At 42.8% G+C, this 12827-nt stretch overlaps 1 protein-coding gene across 1 annotated transcript in view; it reads right to left on the reverse strand.

Annotated features, from left to right (window-relative positions):
* Positions 1-12827, reverse strand: part of GLI1 (GLI family zinc finger 1) — a 121031-nt gene that overhangs the window by 5526 nt on the left and 102678 nt on the right. The window contains exons 2-10 of the mRNA XM_026713726.2: positions 11595-11777; positions 10545-10643; positions 7528-7723; positions 5916-6063; positions 5497-5604; positions 3673-3813; positions 2241-2390; positions 879-1043; positions 466-696 (exon numbers count right to left, since the gene is read on the reverse strand). Coding sequence (XP_026569511.2) covers positions 466-696; positions 879-1043; positions 2241-2390; positions 3673-3813; positions 5497-5604; positions 5916-6063; positions 7528-7723; positions 10545-10643; positions 11595-11691 — 1335 coding nt within the window. The 5' untranslated portion in view covers positions 11692-11777. The remainder of the gene's footprint in view (positions 1-465; positions 697-878; positions 1044-2240; positions 2391-3672; positions 3814-5496; positions 5605-5915; positions 6064-7527; positions 7724-10544; positions 10644-11594; positions 11778-12827) is intronic.

Here is a 12827-nt window from a genome sequence, read left to right on the forward strand (position 1 = left end):
CCCCGATTTTAAAAAATCTAATTTAAATTTCTGACTGTTGAAGGTGGCACAAACTCTGTTTTCGAGCCCCTTCCCCCTTTATAGCCATGAAGGTTAAACTGTGTTTTTACTTAACACAATAAAAAAGATTTTTGGGACGACGCAAACATAAAAGTACCAATTTCTGAGCATACACAGTTCAGATGTGGAGAACAAAGCGTTTTGATTTCCCTTTCTTGTCTCCAGATCTGCTTTCCATATGTGCAGATGTTCATTCAAGAACATTTCACACATCTTTGTTTTCACTGTAAAATACATACAAAGAGTCAACAGTGTGGGAATTGTCCTTTGGTGTGTTCCCTGAATTGAAGAAAGCTTGCCCCTAAATGTGACCTCAGTATCGGCCCAACCTGCCCATCAAACACCCTTGCCATCCAATGTCCTCTTCTCCCACCCTTCTCTCCACTTCCACCCCATGCTGCTCACCAAATTAGAATCAGGTACCATGAGTTTGCCCTCTTCCTTCCTGACCTCACTATCTTTCTCCTGCTTCATGTCACCATGGAGAGCCAGAATCCGACTGGTGGGTACAGTGTCTCCACGGTGCTTCTTGGTGACATGAGCATCTGGCCCATGCACTGTCTTGACATGTTTCCGCAGTGAGCTGGGATCGGTGTAGCGTTTGGTACAGCCGGGTATCTTACAGACGTAGGGTTTCTGCCAGAAGACAGACAGGCCATTAGGGTACAGATACCTTCAGGCCAGACAATGCTTCTTCACCTTTTTTTTGTGTGTACTGCAAGATAATATACACCCAACACCAAAGTGCGGGCCTCCTTTTGGGGGCCCGTCTACCTCAGGCCTTAAAATCAAGGCTTACCTCAAGCAGTTGTCCATACCTCATTGGAATGTGTCCGGTTTTGATGCTTGGCCCTGTCAGAAGCATTAGAGAAAGCTTTATTGCAGCCTTCGTGCTCGCAAACGTAAGGCTTCTCACCGGTATGGGAGCGCAAGTGGGTCTTGAGGTTCTCCAGCCGTGAGTAGGCCTTATTGCAGCCTTCAAACTGTAAAATAAAAGCAAGGAGAGAGGTTCACTGCATGATAGAACTACTCTCAAAGCCCACTTTGTGGTTTAGCCAGGTTAAAATATTTTATTTTATTTATTTGATTTGTCAATCGCTTACAAGATAATAGGTATAAGTATAAACGTGAGTAAGAATACAGAAAATAGGTACGAGTAAATGTGGACATTAGGACAGGGACGGGAGGCAGGATGGTGCACTTATGCACGCCCCTTACAGACCTCTCAGGAATGGGGTGAGGTCAATAGTGGATAGTTTAAGGGTAAAGGAGTGGGGGTTTATCCTCATGTACAGAAATTCTTGCCTTAATCTGCCTCCCGATTCTAGGTATCTGGTAGATTTCATGGTCAACTTTATCAGTGAAACCAGCTATAATCCTGCACACATCTCTACAGATAAAGATTTCTCAATGCCACCTACGGTTCCGGTTCCAGTTGTTGGGAAAAGCATCGGGCTGCAAAATTACACTGATAAGTTGGTCTCACAATGTTGAATGGGAACTCTTGGGTCTCTTCCAACTCTGTTATTTTATTATTCCGTTAATCAGCAGATCTGCAGCCAACCATAGGGCTTAAGAATGCCAATCCATATGCAGTGATATCATGATGAAATCTTACCAGGTAGTCCTCAACTTACCACAGTTCATTTAGTGACTGTTCAAAATTACAATAGCACTGAAAAAAGTGACTTATGACCATTTTTCATAGTTATGTCCTTTCCAGCATCCCTACGATCATGTGATCAAAATTCAGGTGCTTGGCAACCGGTTCATATTTATGACCGTTGCTGTGTCCCAAGGTCACGTGATCCCATTTCGCGACCTTCTGACAAGCAAAATCAACGGGAAAGCCAGATTCAACTTAACAACCGGGTTACCAACTGACCAATTACGGTGTTTCACTTAACAACTGAGGCAAGTAAGGTCATAACATGGGGCAATACTCACTTAACAACAGAAATTTGGGGCTCAATTGTGATCATAAGTCGAGGAATCGCAATCCTGAGGCCTGGTTCAAATTCAAAGATGGTGGCCTCTATCTGTGTCACGATGGCATGATGCACGTTGACTGCCTGCCTCCCTTGTCCTTCTTGCAGTGCCCATGCTCCAGATAACCCTGCCTCTCTTTTGAGGCACACCAGCCAGCTCAAATGCCAGCTGTTTGTTCTTGTCCTACTTACTGTGCACTTATGAGGTTTTTCTCCTGTATGGCGTCTCATGTGGACGACCAGCATGTACTGAGCTTTGAAGGGTCGTTGTTCTCGTGAGCAGTCGTGCCAGTGGCACACAAATTCCTTCTTTTCCCCATGGATGTGCTCATTGTTAATATGCTGCGATGTTAGAGAAGACAAAGAAGCACGGAGACCAGAATTAAGTGGCAATGACTATTTCGGAATTCACCCGACTTCACAGGAGAAAAGGAGAAGTTGTCTTAGAGAAGTTGTACGTAGGACTGCAAACTAGGGAGATTAAATTAGTTTTAAAAAGACCTTTTGCCTTACACACATGTAATACAACATTTCAGTACACATATCAGTATGATTCTTGTATCCCTTTTACTATAACATATTAAACCTTGCTGGATATTTTACAATATTCTTGGTTTTGTCTTTTTTGGCTTGTTGGCTGCAGTGTGGTATGTGGCTTACAGGACTATTGAGAAGGTGGTTAATAAAAGAAAATGATAAAAGTTCTGGCTTTTAAATCATATTAGACATTTCTAACTCCTAATATTGACCTACTTCTTGGGAAAGTAAAATATTTCTTAATCTAACCTATTTTGTAGGACTGTTGTGAGGGAAAAATGTCATGACTGCATGTAAGTCTTAATGGAAATAAAGAGCACAGACATGACAAACTTGTGTGATCTTATGTATTAATAAAAATATCATTCTTAGCAGCTAGAAAGAAGTGACGATTTTTCATATATATGAAAGGTTTTTAGGATCTTTAACTATCTCTTGGCTTTGAATAGAGATGAGGAACATAACGCAAGGTCAACTCACACCATAAACATCAATTGGTGTACTAAGCATACTATAATTCTGTGAACATGCTTAATGTTTCATCATAATTCCCCTGTGAAAGTCATCTAGATTTATGTAGCAGAGACCCAGGAAATCCACTTTAGTGTCACTTGCTCAGGCAAATGAATGTTGCAGTTGTCACAACCATACATTGTGACTAAGGAGAAATTTCCTTAAATTTAGAACAATTAATCAGTACAACAACTTGCCGCCAGAAATTGCGGGTGCTCCAGCACTGGGTTTTTTTTTAAAAAGGGATTGGACAAGCATTTAAGTACCAAACACATATTTCCCATAAGGAATAATGTAGTGAGTCACAAGGCAGCTGACACCGACAAGTTCTACTTTGTTCATTGAGTACCAAACAAACAATGAGCACCGGGACAAAATGTCTGTGTTATAATGCATTGAGTACCAAAATCAATAGTTAAAGCAGTTGAATACCACTGTAGTCATCCTGCCCTCTTGCCAGAAAACCATATAAAACTAAAACAAGCCTCTTTCTGAGGTACATTTCAAGTGGAATATTGCGACGGGATTTTTCGGTTTATTTAAAGACCCCCTCTCGTTACCCTGTCAAACTCACATGCACTAGCTGTTCCTGAGTGTCAAACTCTTTGGTGCATCCTTCCCAGTGGCAATTGGTCTCATATACTGCTTCAGTTTCCACCTTCCCGTCTTCCTTCTCCAATTCATCTCGTGGATCAAGAACACTTAGTAAAGGATCCTGGGGTGGAAATAAGAAGCATATTCAAAGATACTCTGGGAATTCACTCAGAATTTTCTTTCACTTCAGTTCACCAAAAGAGAACAGATAGTTCTCCCCACCTTACGCTAACAAAGGTTCCATGGTCTTGAGCACCATCTTGGTTTCTTCTTACCTGCCACATGACTGATGTAAAGATTTGGGGGGGGGGGGCAGCATGAGGAGCCATTATTTACTAATTCACCACATGTTCGTTATGTAAAAAAGTTCTGATTCAGTCCAGGGCTTCTGAGAGAGTAAAGCTAGGTAAGGACCCTGAGTGATAGTTGCCTACTGAATGGTGAAGGCTTCTACTCCATTTCACAGGGCTGTCCAGAGACCTGGATCTCAAGAGAAGAAGGCAATCCGAAATCTGTGTGGTCAGGTCTGTTACACTTGACAGCAGGTTCTTAAAGAAGCTGAATCTCGGGCTTTGTGTCCCAACGTCACGTGATCCCAGGAAAAGGTGGGTTTGATTTAAGGAGGTGCCAGTGAGCGCAATGAATGAATAAATGGAATGAAAACATAACTCATTTTCATGGGTGGGTTTCTTTTACAGTTGAATTAAAGAACTGATCTCTTGCCATACAGTCCTAAATAACAGTTTAGTAACGGTCACTGCAGAATGTCTTCTGCTAGCTATCTCTATGGGTAACTGCACCCCTGATACAGATGTCCCAGACAGAGCAGGTGCCAATCAACTACTCGAGCCCTTCAGGGTACTTGTGGTGGGATTTTTCTCCTATGGGGAACTTCCTATGGATAAGTTGCACATGTAGAACTGTCTAGGGGTGGGCTTCAGGAATTATAGCATTGGGTTCTCTGCCTGATTGCTGGGTGGGCGTGGCCATGGTGGGCGTGGCCTAGTCAGCCTCCTGCACAACAGTGGGGGGGGGGCATTTTTGCGCTCCCCGGGCTCCAGAGGCTTTCTTTGAGCCTCCAGGAAGATGAAAACAGCCTCCCTGGGCTCTGGAGGCTCTCTAGAAGCCAGAAATGGGCCCATTCCGGCCTTCCCAAACTTCCGGAAGGCCCATTTTTCACCCTCCCCGAACCTCTGCACGGACCCTGCACTTACTTACCTGCATCCAAAACGGGCCATGTGGACACTCCTGGGGGGGAGGGGTGGGCGGGACCAGCCAGGAGTGGGATTTGGGGGTTCTCTGAACTGCACAGAATCTTAGCTAGAGGTTCTCCTGAACCCCTGCGAACCCCCAGCAGCCCACCCCTGGAACGGTTGCTCTTCTTCACACATTATGTTTTTATCTGTAATGGTTTTTAATTTTTTTTTTTTTGTCACATGAAATAATCCCAACGTTAAGAAATCTCTCCAACCGTCCCATAAGGAAGGCTGTGCCTTGTCATTTTGGTGCACAGGTAGCCTTTTTTTCTCATGTCCAAAGTGGCTCTCCATCATTAAACAGGTAAAAGCAGCGACAGTGTATAATAAACCTACTTGTGATTAACCTAGACATCCGTGAGCTATGGATATTCAAGGGAAGAAAAAAAAAATCACAACTGCTAACCATTGTGTAACAACACTGTCTCTGAGAGAGAACAATTTCCGGTCATTCTCTTCTTTCTTTTCAACCCCGCGAGCCGGTCCCCAGGCTATGGGTGGGGGTGCATCTATGGGCCTGTGAGCACATTGCTGAGGCCTGCTGTTACCTGTGTCCCCGTAGAGGCAGGGCTGGAAATGTCACCCTCCGAGCACTCCTCCAGGCACTTGGTGCTCAGGGCATCCAGCGGGCTGCCCAGGCTGGACTCTGACTTCAGCTGTGGGAGAGAGACGGCGAGAGCTCCAGGTGATGGCACCCCCTCCAACTATAGCCCCAGCCCCAAACACTGCCCCCTTAGTCTCCGTAGCCCCCCATCTTCCTCTCCCAAACTCATTCAACAGATCTTTCTAAGTGTGATAAGGCACCTCCAGGCGTTTTAAGTATTGATAATGACACGTTTTTCTATCCTCTTATCTGTTTTTTGCAGGGCTCAGTATATTCCGCATAACAAGTTAGATGTTGCCATCTTTGAGGCATAAGATGTTTGAGGGTGACAGGTCGCAAAGGGCTGGATGGGCACCCTCTTACCTGGCAGTGCTTCAGCATCCCACGAGGGGGTGGCATGTGGTGCATCATCCCCGGCCGGCCAGTCACGTGTTCATGAGGCCCACAGGGGACTGTTGTGGGGTTGTGGCCAAAGGACATGCCTTGAGGTTTCTGGAACCCAAGCGAAGGGCTATGGGGATGAGAAAAAGCATAAGCACTTGCGTCACAAGAATTCCAAGAATTGCCAAGTTTTAGAAGCATAACAAAGGTTGTGTCTTTCACAGCAGTGCAACTAAAAGGGTGAATATGTTGTGGGGGGAGGGTAACTTCCTGGGACTCTGCACCGTGGTGGTGCAGTGGTTAGATTGCAGCATTGCAGGCTAACTTTGCCCACTGCCAACAGTTCAATCCTGACTGGCTCAAGGTTGACTCAGCCTTCCATCCTTCTGAGGTGGGTAAAATGAGGACCCAGATTGTTGGGGACAATAGGCTGATTCTGTAAACCGCTTAGAGAGGGCTATAAAGCCCTGTGAAGTGATATATAAGTCTGGGTCTTCTGCTATTGCTCTTTGGGCCTTTTTCTTCTTTAAAGCAAGATAAATTTCCAGTTTTTCTTAGTATAAACCTTAGAGCTCTTAAAATTTCTGATAGTGTATGTCGACAAATTATTTTGTGTCTACACTATTTTTTTCTAAATGTATTTGTTTCCTGTTCCCATACAGCATCTAGTTTATCTTACACTCAGCAAACTTATCCCCTGATTATAATTTTGCTGCTCTTCTGGATTTTATTATTTATGGTTTTGTTTGTTCTGGTCTTCTTTAAGAAGCAATTTTATGATACTTTCATTGTAATTTACATATACTCTGTCTTCTTTTCTTTCTCTCTCATTTTCTATACTTGTCTGCCTACTGGACAGCAATGATAGGGATTTTTTTTTCATCATAGTCACCGTTTTGAAAATATGGATTAGAAATTTGTTCAATCAACAAAGAAATCCAGTCCAGTCTAAAGGGTTGGGAACTTGAGAGGTAAAATACTAAGATGACCTTGGTCAGTCCTAGCTGCCTGCCCATTTCTGTGGATACCTTCTCTGTGTTAAGAGTTTTGTGGTCTGGGATGGAGTTTTCAACAAAGGCCAAATAATCAGTCTTGGCTTGATTCTGTTACAGAGTGACTCTAGTAGAGCACCTAGCTGGTGTCACTTTGGGAAGATGTGACTCTTTCTGCATAATAAGTGTAAGTCCCTAAGGAGATACACCTGGTGGGACCTAGAAGAAGGGCCTTCTCTGTGGTGGCTCCCTCTCTCTGGAACATCATCCTTCTGGAGATTAGACTGCTCCCCAACAACACTTTTTCGGAAGGCCTGTTCTGCCAGCGGGCCTGGGGAACCCAGAGTGGGATGGAGCCCATTACATGGCTAGTATGAATGTGTGTTGTTGCTGGGGGTAATAGTGGTGGTGGTTATTATTTTATAATTTCTATTTCTTTTATATGGTGTTTTCATATCCTTGTAAGTAGCCAGGTGTGAGTAGGCCGCAACATAAAATTTCTAAATAAATAAAGAAATCTACACAAAACTAAGAGGGCTTCGACTTCCAAGGCTAGTCAGCAATTGGTGCTGCAGTCCCTGAAGGCTGAATCACATGTCTACCTGACAGCCCCGATAGAGAGGTGCCCGTAGGAGCCCCCAGCTGAAGCGCAGCGAGAGTTGATGTAAGCCACCAGCGAATTGGGAGAGGTGCGGATGACAGTTTGCAGGTCAACGCTGGCATCTGAGAGGGGCGAGATGGACAGGGCCCGCTTTTTGGTCAGTTTTGCTGTGCTCCGGGGTGTAGAAAAACGACTACCTGGGGAAACACAGGAAGAACAAAGGAAATTCCAATGAGACCATCAGCCAGGGGTAAAATTCAACCACCTTGGCCTACCTCGGGAGATGTGAATAGGGATGATTTGAATTGGTAAAAAATCACCCCAATCCGCCCCTGGTTGCTATTATTATTATACCAAGCCACTCCCACAGCCACCCCCACAGAGCCGGTAGGGAAAAAAATTTGAATTTCACCCCTGCAATCAGCCCCAGGACGGTTACTATGAATTGGCAATGGATGTCTCCAGTTTCAAGTAGGATTCTCTCCTAATATTTATTGGAAATGGCAAGAATTGGCTTTGCGATCTTCAGCCTGCTAAGCATGAACTAGATCTCAGGGATATAATTTTGCCAAGAAAGAAGAATTGATTCTATTTTGGGAAGAGAGATTCAGATATGTGATCCCAGATCATGGTGAAAGCAATGTGATACAACGGTTCAAAGGTTAACGTAGGACTAAAAAGATCAAGGTTCAAGCTTATCTTCAGCCATGGAAGCTCACTAAGGAACTTTGGGTTTCTCTCTCAGCCCAACCCAACAACAAGAATGCCTTTGCAGGGGAAAATGAGAAGAGGCAGAGAAGAAGTCATCCTTGACTTACGAACACAATGGAGCCCCAAATTTCTGTTGCTTAGCAATACCGTTAAGTGAGCCATAGCCCATTTTATGACCGTTCTGCCACAGTTGTTAAGCGAATCTTCAGTTGTTAAGTGAATCTGGCTCCTCCCCCATTGACAGAAGCCAGCTGGGGAGATTACAAGGGGTGATCACATGATCCTGGGACATGCAATTGTCATAAATACATGCTCGTTACCAAGCGCCTGAATTTTGATCATGTGACCATGGGGATGAAGCAATGGGCATAAGTGTGAAATCCAGTCATGTCACTTTTTTCAATACTGTTGTAACTTCAAATGGTCACTAAACAAATGGCTGTAAGTGGAGAACTGCCTGTATGTTTCCTTGAGCTCCTGAAAGAAAGGCAAGATAAAGCTGACAAACAAATAAGGAAAACATGGATAAATATGAAAATTCATTTCTCCATATATCTAGTTTCCTGAGATGGGATGGGAAAACTAAAAGCCTTTGGATGTGCCAGAATTATAGCTCCTATCATTAGCAGTGGCTGATAGAAATTGTACCATAGAAGTTGTAACAATGGGGCGCAGTACAGAGAGTGTAGTACTGCAGGCTACTTCTGCTGACTGCCGGCTGACTGCAATTTGGCAGTTCGAATCTCACCAGGCTCAAGGCTGACTCAGCCTTCCATCCTTCTGAAGTCAGTAAAAGGAGGACCCAGATTGTTGGGGGCAATATGCTGGCTCTATAAACCGCTCAGAGAGGGTTGTAAGGCACTGTAAAGCGGCATATAAGTCTAAGTGCTATTGCTATTTAGAAGGCTTCTGTTCTCCACTTCAGTCTCCAAAGCATTGTAAGGCATTCTGAGAAACAGCTTCTTCATCCTCTGGTCCAAAACCTGAAGGATGACTGACTGAGTTCAGTGAAATCAATTTATTACAGTCATAGCCTATGGTAAAATAGCTATGGTACGGTAAAATAGCTAATAGTAGAACTGCTACGTACACCTATGTATTCAGCAGAAAAATAATGAGTATCATAAGATCTAAAAAATAAAAATAAAAACATATATAATAAAACAATAATAAAAATAGTATCCTTAAAGAATGATGATGAAAGGAATATCCAAGCTCAATTGATAATGCAATGTATAGTACAGATTGTAGCACAAAACTGGGCAACCGGGGAGTCCTTGTCTGAAAGAAATAACGAAGTAGAAATCACACTCCCCACCTGGAAATTTCTTCAATTTTGGATAAATGAAAGTCTCCTTAGAATCGGCCTTTATTTAGGGAGCAGCATAAGGCATATGGCTTAGAGTTTTATTGAGCCATAACCAGATGGAATTCTCTCACCACCTATCTACATGTCAGGCTTTCAAAATAAAGAGAAGGTTCTTTTTCCATTCTTTTTAAAAATTCATTTTGAAAGACTGACATTCCTAAATTTAGAAACCTCCACAGGATGTATCTTTTATACTGATTCTACAATTTTATTTACTTTTAAATTAATTAAATTAAATACTAAAATAAAATAAAATATCTATCAAGATGATTCCAAGAATTCTTCAATAAAGTTTTGGATATTACAATATCTGTCTTCTGTCTATCTCTCTGTCTGTCTGTCTCTGTCTCTCTCTCTCTCTCATCTGTCTATTTTTCACAATTATTACGATTCAAAGATTTATTTTAGATCACTAACATGATTGTTTATTTCACCAGCTCATATTTGATGTCATAGTTTTTAAAATAATTACAATACCACATGCTTTTGCCATCAAAATAATTCATAAAGAAAAAGAAAAAACGGGGGGAAGCGGGGGGAAAAAAAGAAGCGCTAATTGTCTAATTTGTCATGTGGAACAATTCACATCCTTCCTACCCAAATCATTTCCCAGGCAGGCAGACTCTTCTTTTCCAATATGGCTGCAGAAAATTCTTCAAAGAGGAGTTATACTGGAGACACTTTTAAGCAGGGATTCAAGTGGGGCATTTCAGAGGCATCCCAGAAGCGGTAGAGGCCAAGGAGATAGCAGTTCATTTGCTAGGAAACCCACCTCCCACATCAATATGGATATTAAATGGACTGAACTGAAATGGGTGCCTTAGATAAAATCATTATTGTTGGGGAGAAGAAATGTCCTCGGCTGATCATTTCATAATCTATGTCCACTAAAGATTCCCATTTTCCACAGTCCCCTAAAAGAAAACAAAAAACCTTACCATCAGTTTGAGAAGGATGTTCACCTCCAGGTACCAATCCATAGGTGTGGTGATTCCCCACTGAGTTGGTTTGGTGATAGTATGGTAAATCGCCGATGCCTGTGAAGGAAAGGCCAAACAAAGCAAGCCATAGATATGGAGGGAAAGAGAAAGAAGGGGGAGACAAGTAGACAGAAACACAGAAACTGAGACATCATAGAAATGACTTGCAATTTTGTCCCATTTCATTCTACTTCGCCAGTTCTATATTTCCCTATCCCTACACACACACACACCCGCCAACTCCATCTTCCCTTATTGTTTCAGAAGGGGCAACTGAGTTTCCTTAACCCTCACTAGCTGTTTTTTGGTATGGAAGTGCGGATAGAGGAATTACCTCTGAGGTTTATTTCCCTAAAAGTTTTTTTTTCTATTTTGATATCTCTTCCTTGTGTGTAGGATGACATTCTGTCTTGCATGAGCAATAACATTTTTCTGCTAAAGACAAAAATTACGATGGGGCCTTTTGTACTTGTTTCTAACTATGGCAAAAACAATCTCTTTCCTCTGCCATAACATTACCATCAGCAAGATCTAAATTATCCCTAATGTAAGTTCTTCCTTGTCAAGCTATGCTCAGTGATGAGGGATACTTGGTGCTCTCTGAGCTTCCTTGTTTTCTTGAAGATGTTTCATTACCTTAACTAGGTAACATCATCAGTGCTAGTCACTGAAATGACTGCAAAGAAACAAGCTCAGAGAGCATTAAGAACCCCTCATTTCAACTCTGAGCTACAAATATTTTCCTTTATTATACCCAGTGAGATATATATGCTGGGACACATAGCACTACTTTAGGCACATAAAGCATTAAGACTCATAGATTTGGTTAGCATCCAACTTGAAGTGAACCTCACAACAAAAGCTTTGCAAAAAAAAAGGTTTCCACCGCAAGCTTGCCAAGACTCTTAGGCAACTGACATGGAAAGAGCCCTTAAGAAATCTGGAAATCCCTCTTAAATAGGATGTTACAGGCACTCTCTGAAGTCAAGCTCTTTCAGTCACACTGACCTTCTACCATGGCACTAGGTTGCCCTTGCCCATGGAGAGGCCGAAGGTAGCAGTGTTCCATATAGCTGTTGACCGGTGGGTTCATCGGATTGAACATAGTTTGTCAGAGGCTGAACACAGTCAAAGGAACATCTGGGCAGGGTGGGCTGAAAATTGGCACTGCTTTCGTTGAAGAATCCAGACCTGCAAGAGAGACCGCTTGTTATTATACGTGTGTAGGGCAAAAGCATTTTATGTGAATAAGTATTTGTAAGCTTATTTCTGATGTATTCTGCAGTCATCTCAAGATCGGTCCAAAAAGCACCTGTCTGTCGGAAAAAGGATACTTAGTTTGTAGCATTGTCAGGGAGAGAAAGACATTGGGATATGGTGGTTAGGAAGTCAGACTGGGACCTTGGAGTCTTAGATTCAAATCCTTATTCAGGCTTGAAGCTCACTTAGATAACTACCAGGTGGGTAGTTCCATAGTAAGGTTTAAAAGGAAGAAGTAGGGACGAAATACAGAAGCGCTCCAAACGGAAGACAAAACTATCTAGATCAGAGGTCTCATTCTCGCGGCCTGTGGGCCAATTGCGGCCCGCAGGACGATATCCTGTGGCCCCCACTGTGATATGAAAGTATAATATTAGTGTATAATATAAAGTATAATATAAAGTATAATATTATGTGGCCCAGACTCACCCAGACTCTGCCTCCAGCGGCCCCCAGGTAAATTGTGTTTGAGACCCCTGATATAGATTCTGCCCTGTAACATTCTGTGAGTGGATCAAGATGATTCCTCACTCAGAAGCACCTTTATTCTTAGGGAAAAAAGGATTGAAGAAAGACCACAGCAATCATTTGGGAAGGCTTCTGATATAACACAAATCATCTTTGCTATTAATACAGGTAGCAATAGCACTTAGACTTACATACCACTTCACAGTGCTTTTACAGCCCTCTCTAAGTTTACAGAGTCAGCCTATTGTCTCCCAACAATCTGGGTCCTCATTTTACCTACTTCACAAGGATGGAAGGCTGAGTCAACCTTGAGCCGGGTTAGAATCGAACTGCCAAACTGCAGTCAGCCGGCCATCAGCAAAGTAGCCTGCAGTACTGCACTCTAGACACCGCATCACCATGGCTCAGGTAGTCCTTGACTTATGACCATAAATGAGCCCAAAATTTCTGTTGCTAAATAAGACATCTAAGACATTAAGTGAATTTTGCCCCATTTTATGACCTTTCCTGCCA

This window comes from Pseudonaja textilis, chromosome 2 (assembly GCF_049901715.1).
Source record: "Pseudonaja textilis isolate UNSWEBS1 chromosome 2, rPseTex1.2, whole genome shotgun sequence".
Classification (NCBI taxonomy): Eukaryota; Metazoa; Chordata; class Lepidosauria; order Squamata; family Elapidae; genus Pseudonaja; species Pseudonaja textilis.